Consider the following 19,397-nt stretch of genomic DNA (forward strand, 5'->3'; position numbering starts at 1 on the left):
GTAAAGACTGAAAGCACCTTACCTCATTATGATGCAAGTTATGGTCCAAAACTGTTTTATGTCAGTTGTGGAAGAGAACTATTAGCTTCGCCAAATTGTGGAGGGAACCTATTGGCATTTTGCAAAATGAGACCTAAATTTTTGGGGTGACAGGATCCTTTTGGTCCCAATATTATTGCTTCTCACTGCATTTTGATAAAGTATGGGGTTCACCTGAAAGCACCAGTCTGCGCATAATATGATATATCTTTGTCCTTTCCTTTCCTTGCACATAATCCTAAATTCCTGTTATGACGTACTTCTTTTTATCCTTAAAACCTCAGTATGGAGATGACAGATTCATGTACTATATACTGTGGTAGAGAAACTTCACCCGTAGTGGAGCTCAAACTCGGCCTGCTATTAAGGAACTCGGCAGTTTAATATATAAACTCTACCCCCATAGGAGTTTCTCTAACAAGTGGTCATAAACCTCGTTACTGCCACTACTACTAGGGTGGATAATACACAGAACCATTACTAGGAACCAAAGAATGACAAAATTGTAATTTTAACTGTGGCGGTACAAACAGAGCCATAAGCAAATTTCAAATTTACACAAAATTTTCTTTGCACTAACCATATGAAGGTCGGGAATAGCAACAAGTATCTCTTCTCAAGATCCAATCCCTCCATGCTCAGTTGAGTTGGCAGTTAACTCCACAGTTCTAGGGTTCTTTCTTTGGTCCCTCCTCTCTGAGGATGCCAAGGTAACTACACTGCTGCTCAAAAATCTTCCGCCCCTGTCAGCTTTGCAAATTCAGCTTCATCAATAGTACCCTTTTTTAGCTTCTTTAGAGCGCGATAGTCCCTGTCCAACTCCTCTGCATCATCAACTGTCTGAACAGCTCGTCGTTGCTTGGCTGTTTGTTTCCTGGTAACTGATTCTTTTGGATTTCGCTTAGGTTTATTGAACTTTGGTTGTTCGAGCTCTGCTTCTTTCCTTGCTTTCAGGTTCCTCTTTCTTTGTTTCTCGCGATTTTTATCTCTAACCAAATCAAATTACCAGTTAACAAAGGTGCAGATAGACGATAGTGAGATAGTGAATATATAGACGAAAAAATCTGGAGCATGTACATATTTCAGCATTTCGTCACGGGAAACAGACAGATAGTGAGATTCAATTCTGGGATCCCTCCGGCTTATACCATATATTTTCAATAAAGAAGAAGCTGAAAGAGTAATTAACATTTCTTACTTGTACTTGATCTCTTCCACATTGACATCTTCAGCTGGAACAAAACCATGGGTAAAAAGCGAGTGATTCTTCAGCTCCGACATCGATGGGAGATGCAACAGCCCAAATCCCATCGCCAACTTTCCCACTGCTAGTTCCTTCCACCTACAGAACACTCAGATAAGGAGATTGAAACATATGGAGGATTTGTATATGGGATTCTGCAGCTTACCTAAAAATGAAAGAGCAGTGATGCTCCTTATATGCACGGATAAATGAGACAAACCCCTTAAGACCCTTTTCCATGACATCACGATCTTTCTTTGCAGCGGTTCGTATCTGAAAGTCAGTTTCCACAAGATCAGGGATGAGTTACAGATTCAGCAGATTGGATAGTTGAAAGCAAAGCAGCTGATCAAAATCAAGCTAAGAATAATCGAGAAGTCAATTTTAGAAACCATAAAATCATACTTGTGACAGTGTGAGTTGTATAAGAAAATGCGAGCAAAAACAATTGTGTTAGAAGTTGTAAAGAATCAAGGCTGATCATATTTCATGTTACTAACTGTGCTTAATAGCACTTTGAAACTCCATCACTAAGGCTTCATTTTGTCCTAGAGTATTTCCATATCCCTTTTCTTTTTCCTTCCACTGCAAACATGGAAATTTTTTTTTTCTAATGCTTAAATAGAAAAGATTATTTCATGCATATGAGATCATGGTAGATGTAAAAATAAATATGAATGGTAGGTTTACTGGCCTGAGGAGTAATATCAGGAACATCATCAGAACATATCCTCTCCTGAAGTGGGACCCTTCGTATTCGCTGGAAGTCTACGTATTCTTCCTCCTACAAAAATAACAAAGCAGTTAACTTTACGAAAAATCAGATACATGGCATTGGCTATGACATCAATGATTTTGACAGGTAAGAGTCGATTAGAAACAGAATGAGCAGCTGCAAGAAGATAACCTTCGGCAAGAGAAAAACAATGGCTCGTCCTCGTCTGCCTAATCGTGCAGTTCGACCAACTCTGTGTACAAACATATTTGGATCTTGAGGAGGATCATACTGCATAAACAACGAAAAGAAAAACCCTTAATTGGAATTTTTGTCATAATAAACAAATTACCTTCTTTATTATTTTTTTGACGAGGAAAACCACCTTTCTGCGACTTCTTTTGTCAGATACAGAGGGAAATATTTGCAGAATGAAATGCTTGTAAAACTCATGATTTGTTTGAATTTGTGAAACAGAAAGAACAAAATCTCAACAGAACATACCTGCACGACTAAATCAACACCTGGAATGTCAAGTCCCCTCGCTGCTACATCGGTACATAGAAGAATACCACTTGAAATTTCTGTAAAAGATGCCAATGCTTTTCCCCTTGCAATCTATAAAAGGTGAAAGGAACAGTAACTATCAAAATATTACCAGCTTTTATGGACCACTAATCTTGAAGTTATTGAGACATATAACTACCTGATTCATTTTCCCATGAAGAGGAATAATGGAGAAACCTTTGAGAGCAGCAATTCGTGGAAGAACAACTCCCCAATAGTCAACAGAAGCACATGTCATGAAGTAGCTGCAATAAAGAGAAAAACAGACATACAAATAACTGAATAAGTGAATAACCGTATCAGCCGATGTACCTTACTTGTACAGGAACTAATTAACGATCAGAAAACAGAATAGGCCAGCTCATAACTTACACGATAATCTTTTCATTCATGTTCTTCGTCAAGAAATCAACAAGCTGTGATGGCTTCTTATCAGCTTCACAAATCATGTACTGCAAGATCAAGGATGTCATAACACAGTATGAAATGAGAAGTTGGGGTCAGAATAGAGGATCCTATAGGTGTCCCAGGTACAAATCAGACAGAAACTAAATGATAGCCTTAATTTCTGAATCCCCTGGGTCATGCAAATCAGACAGAATCTAATCAAGTTTTATTTAACTTCTGTTGAACCAACTGGTTCAAAGAACATAACAGCTTGGCCTATTCCAATACAACAAGTCAACAACTATACAAGGGAAGTGCTATTGGTATACTTCTTCAGTACTAAGCAAGTTGCCTAATCACTAACTGTCTCTCTTGCTCTTTTTCTTGGACGTCAACCAAAAATATCATCAGAACCTTTTCCCAACTAATCTGGACATGACATTCGCAAAATTAGTTCTCATAATACCATAAATAATTGTAATAGTATATGGATTACCAAGTGTCCATAACCGAACTTGTCTGTCACAAACTAACATTCGTCTTTCCAGAAGCAACAATAAGAGAGACACGGGATGGATACATATTTAAAAATCATCTAGTCATACCTCCATCTCAAGGCCCAATGGTGTTTTAGAAGATGCAGACGCTAGCTCATCTTTCGCTTCTGTTTTAACTTCAACCCTCACTGGATTCCTCAATCCTGCTTTAGCAAGCTCCCCAACTGCCTCGGTTTGAGTAGCTGAGAAAAGACCAGTTCTGCGAAGCTTTGGTAAGCGAGGTAGAATAGAATTTATCTGCTTTTGGAATCCCAACTCTAAAAGCCGATCAGCCTCGTCTAAGATAAGAATCTGTCCAAATCAAATTCAAATCAACAAACAATAAGAGAGAACCAGTTAACCACTAATCAGAGGTTGGAAGTCGGAACCAACAGACAATGTCCATATCAGTGTTCGATTCAACAGAAAATCCAAGGTAAATTTTCACCAGTGAAGGATGAATTCCTTTGCATTAGAAACTCCCAAGGTCATTTTACTTTTGGATTTTAACCAATTCTTGTGTCCAAAATTTCTACAATTTTGTTTCACATCATCATTTCCAGTCCAAAATACACTCTTACCGTAGATGTTTAAGCCATTTTTCATTCATAACGTCAAACTAACAAACCACACAACAGATTATGCCATTAAAATTTCCGTAAAAACCAACACATTTAACATTGTTTACCTCAAAATTTCGATAATCCAAAATATCCATTCGATCCATAATGTCGAATATCCTCCCAGGTGTGCCTATAAGTAAGTTAGCTCCTTCCTCTTCAATTTTCTTCATATCAGCTCTTACACCCAATCCACCAACAAGTAGCATTGGTTTAACATTGGACAATGTCGAAATGAAAGGCTCCGCAACATTATATATCTGCGACGCCAACTCTCTAGTTGGAGACAAAATTATTCCCAACACCTGTACAAATTGAACTCCAATCAAACACCATAAGAAACTAAAATTAAGGGTTTAAGAGAAGAAAAAAAACTTAAACTTTATTGTTACCTGATGAGGTTTAGGCTTATCTGGAGAACGTCTTAAGATTTCAACAAGTGGAACAACAAAAGCTAAGGTTTTACCAGAACCAGTAGCTGCATCAACAGCAACATCTTTAAATTTACAAAGAAGTGGGATTGTGGCTGCTTGAACTGGTGTGCAATAGTTGAAACCAGACTTAGTTAAGGCACCAAGAATAGGTTCAGATAATGGAGGGTCAAGCTCTGAGAATCGAATTTTTGTTAAGGCTCTATTTGGAGCTTCTGTTGATGCCTCCATTGCTATCAATTTCCTACTTCCGTTTTTTCTTTGATTTTCAGTTAAAACCCTTTTAGGTTAGAGAGAAGAAGTACGACCAGGGGCAATTTGGGAAGTAAGTGTTTGTTAAAGGTCGTTGTTGTTAAAGACACCCTGTTTCTGATGAGGGCTGCCTATAAGCTTCTCATTGTGAAGACCAGAGGTTCAGAGTACAGCACTGTGAGAACTCACAGTAGAATTCTGACTGCATACAATTTAACCAGGCATTTTTAGGGGCGACCCAAAAGGAATTAGGGGCGACTTTTTTATTCCCAACCTATACACTACGTTAAGGGATGTCCAAAAACGCGGAGAATACGTTAATGCCCTTACATAATCGGAAGCTATACTGTACCCGATTGTAAATACCTAATCGGAAGGTTATTAACTAGATTACACTACCGATTAAGTTCGTTTATGTGCCAAACTCGTATCTGGCTTCTATAACAATCGGGAGTAACAAGATCCTCAAGAGACTACCGATTGTTAAAGTATAGAAATTAGAAATCTTTAGATTTTTGCAATGGTGAAATTTGGGACTCCTATATAATCGGACGAATTAAAACATGTCTAAGCTAACGATTTGGGGCTTCCCATAATCGGAAATCTACGAGTAACAATACCTCCCGATTATGGTAGATTTCAAATTCATTAAATGAAGGATTTTAGAAGAAAACTTATTTTGGGGCAGCCTATAATCGGAAGTTTATGTAATCCATATACCTTCCGATTATGACTACATCCAAAACACGAACCAAATGGTTATGGTAGGCTACGTACCCTCGAAACCTATGAAATTTGGCAGTGGTTCGATTTGGGGCTTCCTATAATCGGTAGGTATATAAGTAACAAACCCTAACGATTTTGGGCTACTCAACAATCGGTAGCTTATGATGTGGTAATGCCCGATTATTAACTGTTTGACAGATAAAACCAAAGTCAACCTAAATTCATTTCATTTCATTTCTTTTCAACTTCAACTTCAACTTCAGCTCCTCTTCTCCTCTTTCCTTCCGATTGCAGAGAGGAAAACTCTCCCCCTCTCCTCGCTATACATCGTTAATCGTCGAATCGAATCATCGTCGATTATTCTCTATAAAGATGAAAGAAAAGGAACCCCAGAAAGCTAAAACCAAAAACGTTTGTCGCGGTAAGGATCCAAACATTGGATTACATGCCCGTAATAAAGAGGTTTTAACTCACGAACGCGAAGAACGCGAAGAAGATGCGGTCCCTGATGTAGGCGATACTCAAAGCCAAACTCTCTAGCAACTTGAAATGGCGCCTATTAGGTAAGATTCTACCATTAATTTGCTTTATATTGCTTCAATTCGTCGAATCCATGATTATTTTTTTAGGGTTTTCGGTTATTACCCATATTCGGTAGGTTAGTAATTGTTTTAAACTCCCGATTGTTGTCGATTTCTTCATTTCACAAGAACATTCGTTATATTCGGGTGCTAAATATTTAGGTTTCCTACCGATTATTGAACATTTTTCATTACTGAGGCCTAAATCGATCATAATCGGAATGTAATTGTGTTTTTGACTTCCGAATATACTAGGGAAGAACAAGTATTAGAGACGTATTAAGCGGTTGATATGTTGTGTAATTTTCTTCTGATTGTTTAGACTGAACCATATTAGTAGTTTCTGGACACAAATTGATGCATATTCGGTATACATTAGTTTTGTGAGACTTCCAATTGAGATTTATTCGGAAGGTTATACTTTTTATTACTTTCGATTATTCTTATTCAGAAGGTTGTGTTGAAATTTAGTTTACTAACCTGTTGTACTTTCTTCGCGTTGTTTAGGGATAGGCGAGGTAGAAAATTCGAAGATGCAATTGTCTCAGATAGTGCGAGGAAGCAAAGGCGTCAGAACTTGATAGCTAGTGCAAGGAGAGCTAGGACTGCTAAAGCCGTTTCAAGTGCTCAAGATGGAACTCAACAAGCAAGTCAAGAAGGTGTTCAACCAAGTTCCCCTCAATCAGAACCAGTTCAAGAAGGTGTTCAACCATGTGCCTCTCAATCACCACCAGTTCAAGAAGGTGTTCAACCAAGTGCTCCACAATCACAAGCAGAAATTCAACTAGAAGCACCCGAAGATAGAGTACCAGAAGTAGGACAACCTAGTGGTACGCAAGAAGAAGGAGAAGCCGAAAAGAAAAATCCTCCTCGAAAGAAAGCGCAACACCTTGTCCCAAATGAACTGAAGGTGAAGGATATTCCAGAAGGTGTAATCCTTGGGCTGTCGGAGGATGGAGGACAATTGTTATTTGGATACAAAGACTCCTGGGCCAAAGAAATATATGAAACCGAGGTAATGATCGTATCCATTTTATTTACATATTATGTTTTTCTTCGTAATACTTTAGGCTATTCTAATTTTTTTTATAACTTGTCATGTGTTTAATAGTATCATTCCGATGCGGTTCGGTTGCTCAAACCGACCGCCGCAAACTAAAATGCTGGATTGGACTTTGAAGGATGAATGTGAAAGGTTCAAGACCATCATTGAAAATTCAGGGTTGGCTGATGCTGCGGAGAACTCAATGTTGGAACATAACCGGGTGGCTATATCGGCGTTTGTGGAGAGACTTTATCCTGAGACCGACACCTTCCATATGCCGTTTGGGGAGATGACGATTACCCCAGATGATGTTGTGTAAATTGTTAGACTCCCTGTCCATGGAAAAGGTGTTAGGGCTGAGTTCACAAAGCAGTTGGAATGGACCAAACTTTATGATCTAACTAAAAAGTGTTTGGGTTGGGATGAAGAAACATCTACAACTGAGTTCAAGAGATGCATGAAGTATAGAACTAGAAAGTTCAACATTAGTACTCCGATGGATATATTCAAGGGAACCAAGGAAAAAGAAGAGAAAGGAACTTTAACCGATGAGCAAGTCAACCACGCGGCCACCGCATATCTCCTATGTGTATTGGGATGTGTCATTTTCCCGAATACCAGTGGCAATCGGGTAGACGCCAACCTTTTACAACTTATGGATCCTCTCGAGAAAGTGCATGAGTACTCTTGGGGCACGACATGCCATGCGTGGTTGATGGAAGAGTTGAGAAAGGCGTCGAGGGTTGGAATTAGCCAAGTGGCCGGGAACGTGAGTCTACTACAGGTATTGTTTATTAACTCTACATAGTTTTTTTTTGTTGTTGTTGGTTTTTCTACCATTGAAGATTCAATTGCCTAATACTTGTAAAAATGACAATATAGGCATGGATCTACGACCACTTCCCTATCTTGAAATTGGCCATTGAAAACCCGGCGTGGAAGAAAGGCGATCCTAGAGGAAAAAAGTACGTCTTCGATGACAACCATTATAGGACGAAGGATCAGCAGCTGATTCGTTTGAGGGAGGTTTTGGACTCACTCACAACCCAAGATGTATGCTTTGATCCGTACAAGGAAGACCGAGCTGGTGGACATATCGCGGGTCGATCCGATTTGGCCCTTTATTTTGGACCGTTGTGGCACCCCACAGGATATGTGATGTACAATGCCTCAAGGGTGATGCGACAACACGGTTTTGTACAAGGTATACCAAAGGAGGAAATCCATTTCTCTTTGGTTCTGGAGGAGTGCACGTCTGATAAGGATTCTATCACGATCGTTCACAATAATAAACCATCCTGTAAATTGCATTGGGATAGAAGGGCGCATTACTTGATCAACCTAGGAAGGCCAGCCAACAAAGGTTTTGAAAATGCTCCCAACTATATGGAATGGTACCTGAGTGTTTCTCATATTCGTGTAATCCGTGATCTTAAACCAAAGCCATCTTCGTACAAGAGTATCCTCAAAAACAAACCTGTGGGTTATGAAAGATTGGTACGTATTTTTTTCTTAGTTTAGTTTAATATTATGGGTCAAAATAGAGTAATAACCGTTTGATGGTATGCTATGTTTTAAAACAGAAGGGCAGGTTCAAGAGTTTGTCCAAATGCTGCACTAATTGCATAAAAGCCGGAGAGCCTGTGCCACTTGATAAGATAAGAAAGCACCAAGAGTTGATTGATAACATTGACAATGAAGATTATGCATCTCAGTTTGGGGAAAAAGCCAAGCAACCTAAAAAGATTGTGAAAAAAAAGAACTCGGGCGTCATCGAGCACTCAAGTTGATGAAACCAATGATAATGTTGGTCCAACTCTTCGCAAAGTCAAAGGAAAGAAATAGTAAACTCTCGATGTTGTAAACTCTCGATGTTTTTTGTTCACTTTATGGATAATATGTCGGATTGTGTCGTTTTCAAACAATGTGTCGGATTATGTCGTTTTCAAACAATGTGTCGGATTTTTAGTTGATACGTTATGTTTGTGGATTGTGAATGGTTCATTGTATGGATTATGAATGATTATGTTGTTATGTTTATGCATTTAACGATGACTCACAAGCGAATCACATGAAGAGATATGAAACTGTTGAATTTTGGAACACAATCGGAAGCTAAGTTTATATATTAACCTACCGATTCTGGGGATTTTGCATTTTTTTGTCTGAATCGGAAGCTTTATATATTATTAACCTACCGATTCTGGGGATTTTTCAAAATATTTTGTCAGAATCGGAGTTTTTTAATATACTTTTCCTTCCGATTTTTCAGTGTAAAAAAACTTTGTTTCCTGGAACCAAACAACACCATAATCGGGAGGTATATGTGCACCTTGACTTCCAAATAGTAATAATCGGTAGGTTTAGTTTTTATTACCCTATCGATTATTATATGTAAAAAAACTTTATTTCCTGGAACCAAACAACACCACAATCGGAATGTAAATGTGCACCTTGACTTCCGAATAATAATAATCGGTAAGTTTAGTTGGTTTAGTTTTTATTACCCTCTCGATTATTCTATGTAAAAAAAACTGTTTCCTGGAACCAAACAACACCATAATCGGAAAGAAAGTTGACTCATAACATAACCGAATAATTACAATCGGTAGGTTGTTTAAAAAAATAATCTACCAATTTCGTATCATCGGTAGGTATTGTATTTAGCATATCTACCGATTATGGTAGCTTTCAAAATTTGAATTTGGGGCAACTTATAATCGGTAGTGTTGATGGTGGATTTTAGTTCAGGGCTAAAATTGTAAAACCAAATTTATGCCCTGACATCCTGCAAAGGATAAAGCCACTGATAAAATGATGAATACTTCTTCACTTCGTTAATTTACCTAGAATGGAGCATGTGGCAACAATCCCATGTACCCTGTGAATTTATAGCATTATTAATGCATGCTTAGCCTTGTATATCCTGTGTTGTTCCCGCAGAACTCTCATTATTAGTGCGGCATGATGACTGAGTGTTGCTCTCAGCAGAGTAACACGAATCTCCAAGTGTTAATAATGAAGCATACACGAAATACCCGTACAGGCTACATCTCTCGGTGTGTTATATTAGCCCGATTGAGCATATTTGAATCTGGACTGTCCATATCAGTCTCAGAAACAATCACGACCACGCAAGTTGGCCGCACGATTTAACAAGCCTAGACGAACCCTAGCAGGAGCAGGCTACCACTGTGATGACCACTAGCGGGCCCATTTGCGCCCTAGCTTGTCGAACACCACGCTTCTCTTCCCAACAAGCTAAAACGCCAGCCCCAAAGGGGATAGCCGCATTGCTTTGGTTCGGTCGAGCAAGACTGTCCATGGAAGTCTCAAAGTAATCATGATCGTCCAACTTCACCGGCATGATTGGACGACGCGGATCAGGCCATATCCGGTCGGACAAGCATTGTCATGCACACCGGCGGGCCCCCTTTCTACCTGCATAGCCTACCATCTCACGACCTAGCTAGGGAGGAGCAAACGCTCGCCCAAAGTTCGGCCGGCGTGATGCTTTAAGGGTCGCAGGAAATTCCACTAAAGGTCTCAAATTGATCACGACCATCCAACTTCACCGGCATGATTGGATGGCTTAGATCGTACCCATAGCCGTCAGGCAGGTATTGGCGTGTTCACCACCGGCCCAGTGTGGGCCCCACATGGTCGGACTCCTCAAAAGAGGAGCGTGGCTTGATAATTCGTCCAGCCAAAGTAGTGTGGACGTGAAACCCTAATTAGGGTTTGCGGCACATCACATGTGTCGCAAATCAGCCTCAACCATCCATATTAGGGTGTAGATGTAGATTCAAAGGGCCCAGAGCATGCCAACACAATCACCGTGGGACCGTATACTTGTATGACTAATCGGCCAAGGCCGACCATGACTAGGTGTCTCGATTCGTGCGCCCAAACTAGGCATGGTCGTGCGGTCCCAATCGCCAAACGATCTCGACCACTCAACTTCGCCGGAAAAATTGAGTGGCTTAGATCACATCTCCATGGTACAATGAGGTACATACACGAACGCTGGCAAGCCGTCTACACACATGCCCGATCGGTTTTGCCAAAATCCTCTCCCATGCTTGGATTCGACCAAGCTGAAAAGGGGTACTTGCGCACCTCCTAAACCCTAATCTGAGATCGCAGATGTGGGTCGCAAGTCATCTCGTCCGTCCAACTTCGCCAGCTTGGACGGACAGCCTAAGACAGGAGTCAGGCGACCATTCATGCATCACCACGATCACCGTCCACCACTCTTCCACACAGAGTGATCGGCCAATGCTTACCTATACAGCCTCCAAACGATCACTCGAAGATGGATGGACGTGATGCTATTTTAAGATGCTTAATCCGCGACTTACTTCGTTAAGCCTTAAAACGTGCTGAATATATTCGATGCATTACATGCATAGAATACACACGATATTTTACAAGTATCGACTTCCCAAATAACTTAGTTATTTAACCTAGCATTACATGCTACTTCATGTGGGTCCCACGATCCACACGATCGAGACATCAATCATGTCACAAACTGGGGGATACTTACTGGGGTACTGGTCTGGCGGTTTACAGCGTGCAGCGTGCAACGCGCCATCACAAGAACGTGTCAGGAAGACATGGACGGTTAGTGATGATGGGAGAAGTGGGGTTTACCTGATCGTGTGACAATTACCACGACTCCACTACTCCATCACTCCACTTCCTCCACTTCGCATGAGAAACGTGGGTTAGGTGCAATGACTTGTATAAATATGTTCTCCTCCCTATTTCCAACATAACAAGACAACAGAAACCAAGTGTTGATACAACCGTATCCAAACACCAGAACTGATAGCTTACATTTTGCAAGCCAGTTCAGCTTTCTGATACAAGTCATACACAGCCAACACCTCCACAATCTCAACACCTTCTTCTCTTTAGTCCCTAAGATCAACCCCATCTCCTTCACTTTGTGACCGAAGCAAGTCTGGAATGGCCATTTCTTGGTTTAGGCCGGAGTTGTACAGATTGATTTCTCGAACCACAAGAACTCTCGTGCAGTGCATTTGTTTAGGGTTTAGATTCATTTCTCATCCACACACCCCAAATTAACAAAATCAGCAGAAATAGTTTTCACCCATAAACAGGTAGGTTTTGTAATATATTTAACTCCCGATTAACGCTGCATCCAAAACACGAACCAAGGGGTTATGGCTGGATGTGTACACTCAAAACCTATGGAATATGGCAAGGGTCCGATCTGTGGCTCCTTATAATCGGTAGGTTGTTAAGTTGTATTCCCTTCCGATTATAGCAGGTTTCAAAATTCAATACATAAAGGATTTTAGAAAAAATTCATTTTGGGGCAACTTATAATCGGTAGGTTTTGTAATATATTTAACTCCCGATTAACGCTGCATCCAAAACACGAACGAAGTGGTTATGGCTGGCTGTGTATACTCAAAACCTATGGAATATGGAAAGGGTTCGATCTGTGGCTCCTTATAATCGGTAGGTTTTTAAGTTGTATTCCCTTCCGATTATAGCAAGTTTCAAAATTCAATACATGAAGGATTTTAGAAAAAAACTCATTTTGGGGCAACTTATAATCGGTAGGTTTTGATATATATTTAACTCCCGATTAACGCTGCATCCAAAACACGAACCAAGTGGTTATGGGTGGTTGTGTACACTCAAAACTTATGGAATATGGCAAGGGTTCGATCTGGGACTCCTTATAATCGGTAGGTTGTTAAGTTGTATTTCCTTCCGATTATACCAGGTTTCAAAATTCAATACATGAAGGATTTTAGAAAAAAACTCCTATTGGGGCAACTTATAATCGGTAGTCATATATGTTGGATAACCTACCGATTATAAAAGGGATTATTAGCCGAAGTATCTACATTATAATCGGTAGGTACAATTTCAATTTAACCTACCGATTATGGTGTAGGCTCCCGATTATATAAGGACATATTGGCCATTTCGAAAAATCAGAAATAAGGGATAGCTTAGAATTACGTTTAGGTGACCTTTTTTATCTTTTAGTGTCGCACCTAATTCCTTTTGGATCGCCGCTAAAAATGCCAGGCAATTTAAGTGTGCACATTAAATTACAGGTAATGAAATTAGTTGCAGAATTTCTGTTTTCTTTTTCTTTTTCTTTTTTTATTCGAGTTCATCGTTTCTAATCCGGTATACAGAGAAGAGTATTCTGAAAATTAAGAGAATATATTTGTATATATGTGTGTACTTTTATGAATTATTTATCAGCATCTATGTGTTTAAGGATTCGCCGTGCTTCCTCCTCTGTTGCAGGGACAACACTTCGAATACTGAATCCGTTTTCTATTGTATGCAAATTACGAACACTGAATGTGAAATGGAATGAGTTTGAGACCTCACTAGTCCTGAGTTCGGGCTTTGTAACATGAGCTACAACTTCAATGTTGATGAGAGGCTGCAGAGGGTTGTCGAGTTCGGTGTATAAAACGCATGATTTGAAACGTAAGAAGTCTCCAACATCCACAGGTCGTAAGAAATCCACATGCTCAACTTCGAGGAAACTTGGGACCAGGCCTGCAAAGGCATAAGCTGTCGAATAAGCCAACTCAAATGCCTTGTGCATTAAAAATCCTCCAAAGATGCGGCCATGACATGTATCCCTTAGAAGAATGCTGTCTCTGGTTGCTAATGCTGGCATGTCACACAAGATCCTTCCTTCAGCCAACAAAGCTTTAAGCCTCTCGCCCTCCATGTTTTCAATCTCTCTTTTTTTCTCTCCTCTCTTCATCTTCCTTGCTTTATCTTTGGCTTCAGCTTCCTCCCAAAGCATCTTTTCTTGTTCAGATTCAGGTGAGATCTGGTACACAGCAGCAGACATTCCCGTCTTGGAGTCACGAGCTACAAATGTGAAGTTTGCAGTAAAAGCTACGGCATCTGAAGCATGAGAACGGTCTGGTGGATTCTGACTCACTTCCAGCTGAATATCGATGGACGAACGCCCAACCCATGTGACAGCCCCGGACATGCTCAAATCAACATCAACATGAAGAGGCTTCCTTAAGACCATCTTGTCAACAGAAGCAGTGACCAGCAAGAGAGGTCTTGTCAGGATACATTTGTCAGAGCAGTGCTTGACAGCGATAGTACCTGCAAGGGCATCAAGATCTTCAAGCAATTTACCGATCCTAACACCATTCCAAGGATCTCTATACTCTTCTCTAAGTATAAAATCCATAGAGAAGTTATAAACAATACTTGTTCGACTCTCTGAAGGAGTTTTAGTAAGCAATTCTCTTTGTGCTGGTGCATTATTTGCATATGCTGGATTGATACTAGACCTTGCTTCCCACAAAGCCTTTGTTACAGGAGAATGATAAGTACCTTGCCATAAACAAATTGGTTTTTTTATCAAAGAACTTGCATCTACTTCAAATGGAGATGATAAAGTTGAAACTACAGGAATTACTTTCTCTTCTGTCATTTCTTCTAGTAAAGGGTTTGGTTAGTTTTTGAATTAGTACTGTGGGGGTGGGGTTAAATATAATGATCATTTATGAGTTTTGAAGATTTCTTAATTTCTTTGGGTTGGTTGTAGAATGTTGTTTAAGACAGTTGAAATGGGTTTCTTTGTGAGGTAACAATGAAATTTTCTTGATGGAGACTTCATCATAACTGAGGTCAATATTGGAGACTTTAGTGAATATTCTTGATGAGTTCTGCATTGAATAGTTGAACTGGGCTTCTTTGTGAAGTAACAATGAACTTTTCTTGTTGAAGGTTTCATCACAGTGAATATTCGAACCATAATATTGGGCATACCAAAAACTTTATAGGCATACAAAGTCATTTTTCTAACCAGGGTGTATTGATAAGGGGTGTCTAATGGGTATGAATGACTTATATACCCTTAAACACTTCGAAAATATTGATTTATAGGCTTTAGGTTCGGCTGACTCGTGTTGATGAGTTATCAGCCGAACTTCCCGCTGTAGACTGAATTCTTTCGATCTTGTTTTGATCATAACTTCTTCGTCCAATGTCGGAATGACCTCATTCTTTTTGCGTTATCTTCGTATTTTCATTCTCTTGAAGATGAAGATAAAATCTACTTGATTTTAATGGGTTAAAATCTATGATTTTCATTATATAAGCTGAACCATTAACATTTTTTATTCCTGAACTCTCAGGAATAGGTTCGGCTTACATCTATGAGCCGAACCAACCCATTGATGAACAGTTCGGCTTACATCTATGAGCCGAGTCACATAATTTTTCTTCCAGATCACACAGGACTAGGTTCGACTCATTATGATATTTTTAAACAAGCCGAACTAGTTGGTTCGGCTCATAACAATAACACTTATAGCTTGTCGAACTGTTCATTAGTTGTCAATATCCAGGTTTCAGATCAAGGTTCGGCGCATAATTTAGGTGAGTTGTGAGCCGAATCTAGGTTCGGCGCATAATTTAGTTGCGTTGTGAGCCGAACCTAGGTTCGGCGCATAATGTTGTTGTTTTTTAAGCCGAACGGTTCTTCAAATTTTCAGCCTGAAAGTGTATATGAACAGTTCGGCTGATACGATTTTCATTATATAAGCCGAACCATTAACATTTTTTATTCCAGAACTCTCAGGAATAGGTTCGGCTTTCTAAGAAAATTTTATACAAGCCGAACTGTTCATAAAGGGATCGGTTCGGCTCATAAATGTAAGTCGAACCTTTTCATCCTCCATTGAATCATTCTCGTAATCTAGGAAATCAACCATTTGGGAATCATTGTTGTAGTTGATGTGTATTTTCCTAGGTTTTTTAGATGATATATGACACTCCTCATCCTCCATTGAATCAAGAATTAGAATTTTCTCACTTTCTCCTTCTCTTTCTCTCCTTCTTAACCAAACCAAAACTTTGATTTTTTTTCCCCAAATTTTTCATCTAAACAACTCTTATAATTCTGAAAATTATTTTAATCACTAAACAAAATATTTAATCACTAATCAAGATTAGTAACACTAATACGTAAAGGGCAGATTTGTCATTAAAAAAAAATTGAGTTAAGGAGTTATCTGATTTTGCTATTTCACAATCTTTTTTGTCTTCATTCAGTATGCCTTGGAAGATTTTGGTATGCCCAAAATTATAGTTCGAATATTCTTCATGAGTTCTATCATAAATTTTAAGCATATACTCCTTTCTATTGTGCATTTTTAGAAAGTCTTACTATTATTATTTTTTGAAGTGGCCCTTTCAATGTTTTTAAAATGTCAACCAAGATATTTAATCTCGTGTCACTAGTTCCGCAGCTCAGTCAAAAATGCTATGGGGAATAACTGTTGAAAAAAATTGAAGTAAAATTAGTTTGTAGGAGTGAAAATCAATTAATATTGGTTTTAAAACTTCGACCGATGTGTTTGGGTCATTGGGTGAGCCCTCCCATCCATAAGTCTATGAAGGCTGTTTTTTGGGATACTCAACAATTTTGTTGAGGCATATAAGATAATTAACCTAACTAGTGTAGGTTAATAAGGATGTTCTAAGGCTTGTTAAATTACTTAGATAAATTAATTAATTATCTTTTTTAATTTACTTTTTATTACTTTTAATTACATATTTTGTTTAAAAAAATTGAAAGCAAAAATTTATCTATTTTTTAAATTATTTTTATTCCCTTCTCTTCTATCTACTTCAACCAAACGCTTAACATTATTTCAACTTTTATCGTCTTCGACTAAAAGTGGATGTTCTAATCGTTTTTCTAATCTGCAAATTAGTGAAGAAAAAGAAGGAGAAGGAGTCGAAGCAGAAACCAAATTAAGTGAAATTTTTCTTTTTAGAAAGAGAAAGTTATATTGAAGAGGAAAAAAAATAATTACCATTGTACAGATTTTGGATTTTGAGCTAAAAACTCATCTATCTTTAGCAGAAACAAGAAATTGCAAAGCAACAATTATTATCAGTTGTAGAGCTTCACAAACAAATGTTTTGCTTGACCAAGGTAGTCAATATCGGTTGTGTCGACCGATATTATCGTTTTTTATCGTGTAGCGGAAAACCTTTACGATATCTAAATTATCGACGATACAAGGATTAAACGATAAAAACGCTCGTATCAGCCGGTACAAACCGATATACCAGGTTCACCGGTACACTTATAATATAGGTAAGGGTAATTTGGTAGAATAAATTATTTAGATTTGAAAAAATTTAAATAGATTCCTTCCTCATAATCGCCTACTTTCTCCGTACGCTTGAAAACTCAATCCGATTCAATAAAAAAATTTCCAACTATTTCATTTTCCGATGTAGGTTGAAATTAGCTGAGACGATGGTGAAAATTAATGAGGGTTACTTTGAATAGATAGTTCACGCACAGCGTGTCCATTGGGATTGATTTGCCCCGGGAGCGCGTGTTTCTCTTGTCATCACTGACATGAGTTGCTAGTTCTTCCTGAGACGGTCGGTCCTAAAGGGACAATACGTGTTGGCATATGAGTGGTGTTTGGTCTTCGGTGCTGGTTGGCCCCCATTTCACGCAGTGACAACTAGCCCGACTACCTCTTCATTCTTCTCCTCGGTTATCCGAGAGAAAGAATAGTTTGGTCCCCTGTGCTTAGCTGTCGAAAAATTATCGACTATTTTCCCTTACAACAGTGAACATGTGAAACCATCCTAGCATATGTGAAAGGAGGGACTCTCTCCTGTGGCTACGCAAGGCAGCAGGATCATGAAAGGGGGACTCCTCCCTGTAGCCCTGCTTGCTCTGGGCAGGGATAAAGTGGGCATGCTACTTTAACGGTCGCGAACGCGTAAACCCTACTAAAATGGTGTGATCACCTCCTGTTCCACCCGCGGCACGGAAGGTTCCAAGGACTTACTAATGTCTTCGACAGGTTTCCCAGGCAGGTGAGCTGGTGTAGAAACTTAACCATATCTTGGAGATAAGACCTTTACGAGAGATTATCTCTGCCCAACCTGGTACTTGCTACAGGAAAATGGGCTTTGGATATTGGATATTGGACTTGAAATAGATATTGGAATGTGATTTAATTTGTAATGTGAAGCTTTTAATCTTGAGAATTAATGCATCATATGTCACAAATTTCTTTAGACTAAAACATTTATAAATATTTAAAATCCTAGTCTTAATGTTGTATCACCTATAAAAACCGATATAATATTTTGTATAAATGTATCGGACCCGACCGATATGATACCGATATACGATATTAACTACTTTGTGCTTGACATTGTTTTTAATCTCCTCAATTGATCTCGAACGTCCACTATGTACCCGATAGTTTCTTTCCTTCCAAGCTTCCAAAAATATAGCATAAGGAATGATCTGCCAAATTAAAAATTGTCTTTGCCCAACCCTGGGAAGTCTTCAACTTGGTAATAAAGCTTTAAACTCACCTGGCATGGACCAAATAACCCGAAGGGGCGCAATAAAATAATCCACGAGTTTTGTTATCTATCACAATGGATGAAAAAGATGATCCATGTCTTCATCAGTCTCATTACAGATAACGCGGGTTGTTGAGTGTACCTAAATTCCTCTATCCCGTAACATACACCTGGTAGGAACTGAATTGTGTAAAGCATCCAAACTTGGAAAAATAACTTTAGGAGGAATAAGCTTGTATCTCAATGATATCGAGAAATCCAAATCATCAGGGGAAGAAACCATTTTCTCATAACAGGCTTTAGCAGTAAAGCTACCAGTCACTGTATCCACCACACCATTCGTAGGAGTAACATTCCTTGTGTCACTCCTTAGTTCCAAGAAAAAAATTATTTCCGTCGAGTGAAGTCTTGTGTTTAATTGATAGATTAGGTTTAAATCGAAGAAAAAAACTAGGGGATTATAGCAGTTACAGAGTGAAGTTCGGCTGACAATCAAAACGAATTATCAGCCGAACTACTCATTGTTCTTCATTCTGAAAGTGCAGATGAACAGTTAGGCTGATAATTAAACATAGAAATAATAGTCGAACTTCACTTATGCAAAACAACACTAAGTTCAGTTGTCATATTTTTCGCTCGAGTCAGCAGTTAAAGACTGAAGTTCGGATGATAACTTATCAGCTGAACCTTAATATGTTTTCAAAAAGTTTAGATTCGACTGACAAGTTATCAACCGAATCTATGAGTATTCTTCATGTACGAAAAACACCAAGGTTCGACTAATAACTTTTCAGGAACCTAGGTATGTTTTAAGAAAATTTAGGTTCGACTGATAACTTTTCAGCTGAACCTAGGTCTAGG

General features: G+C 39.0%; 3 protein-coding genes across 3 annotated transcripts; 1 reads left to right on the top strand and 2 right to left on the bottom strand.

Moving 5' to 3' along the window:
* Positions 1-534: 534 nt before the first annotated feature.
* Positions 535-4,784, bottom strand: LOC113307647 (DEAD-box ATP-dependent RNA helicase 18-like). Its single transcript, XM_026556097.1, has 11 exons — positions 4,500-4,784; positions 4,176-4,412; positions 3,557-3,799; positions 2,937-3,016; positions 2,704-2,809; positions 2,502-2,615; positions 2,190-2,288; positions 1,977-2,066; positions 1,449-1,555; positions 1,238-1,381; positions 535-1,027 (listed from the first exon to the last, which is right to left on the bottom strand). Exons 1-11 carry the CDS (start codon positions 4,767-4,769, stop codon positions 766-768), a joined length of 1,752 nt encoding a protein of 583 aa, XP_026411882.1. The 5' UTR covers positions 4,770-4,784; the 3' UTR covers positions 535-765.
* A 1,281-nt stretch (positions 4,785-6,065) lies between these two features.
* On the top strand, positions 6,066-7,461 carry LOC113312451. The gene is made up of 3 exons (XM_026561204.1): positions 6,066-6,079; positions 6,605-7,063; positions 7,209-7,461. The coding sequence occupies exons 1-3, from the start codon at positions 6,066-6,068 to the stop codon at positions 7,459-7,461; spliced, it is 726 nt and encodes a 241-aa protein (XP_026416989.1).
* A 5,928-nt stretch (positions 7,462-13,389) lies between these two features.
* On the bottom strand, positions 13,390-14,613 carry LOC113312452 (acyl-coenzyme A thioesterase 9, mitochondrial-like). The gene has a single exon (XM_026561205.1). It carries the CDS (start codon positions 14,611-14,613, stop codon positions 13,390-13,392), a length of 1,224 nt encoding a protein of 407 aa, XP_026416990.1.
* Between the last annotated feature and the right edge of the window lie 4,784 nt (positions 14,614-19,397).

The sequence above is a fragment of the Papaver somniferum genome, chromosome 9 (assembly GCF_003573695.1).
Source record: "Papaver somniferum cultivar HN1 chromosome 9, ASM357369v1, whole genome shotgun sequence".
Lineage (NCBI taxonomy): Eukaryota > Viridiplantae > Streptophyta > Magnoliopsida > Ranunculales > Papaveraceae > Papaver > Papaver somniferum.

What these genes read in the sequence shown, in the direction of transcription:
- LOC113307647 (XM_026556097.1), bottom strand. Translation starts at nt 4,769, where the DNA reads ATGGAGGCATCAACAGAAGCTCCAAATAGAGCCTTAACAAAAATTCGA. An exon ending in ATAAGCCTAAACCTCATCAG is followed by an intron (nt 4,413 to 4,499) that starts GTAACAATAAAG and finishes CAATTTGTACAG; the next exon opens with GTGTTGGGAATAATTTTGTC. An exon ending in TTCATGGGAAAATGAATCAG is followed by an intron (nt 2,616 to 2,703) that starts GTAGTTATATGT and finishes CACCTTTTATAG; the next exon opens with ATTGCAAGGGGAAAAGCATT.
- LOC113312451 (XM_026561204.1), top strand. An exon ending in TCGGAGGATGGAGGACAATT is followed by an intron (nt 7,064 to 7,208) that starts GTTATTTGGATA and finishes TGTGTTTAATAG; the next exon opens with TATCATTCCGATGCGGTTCG.
- LOC113312452 (XM_026561205.1), bottom strand. Translation starts at nt 14,613, where the DNA reads ATGACAGAAGAGAAAGTAATTCCTGTAGTTTCAACTTTATCATCTCCA.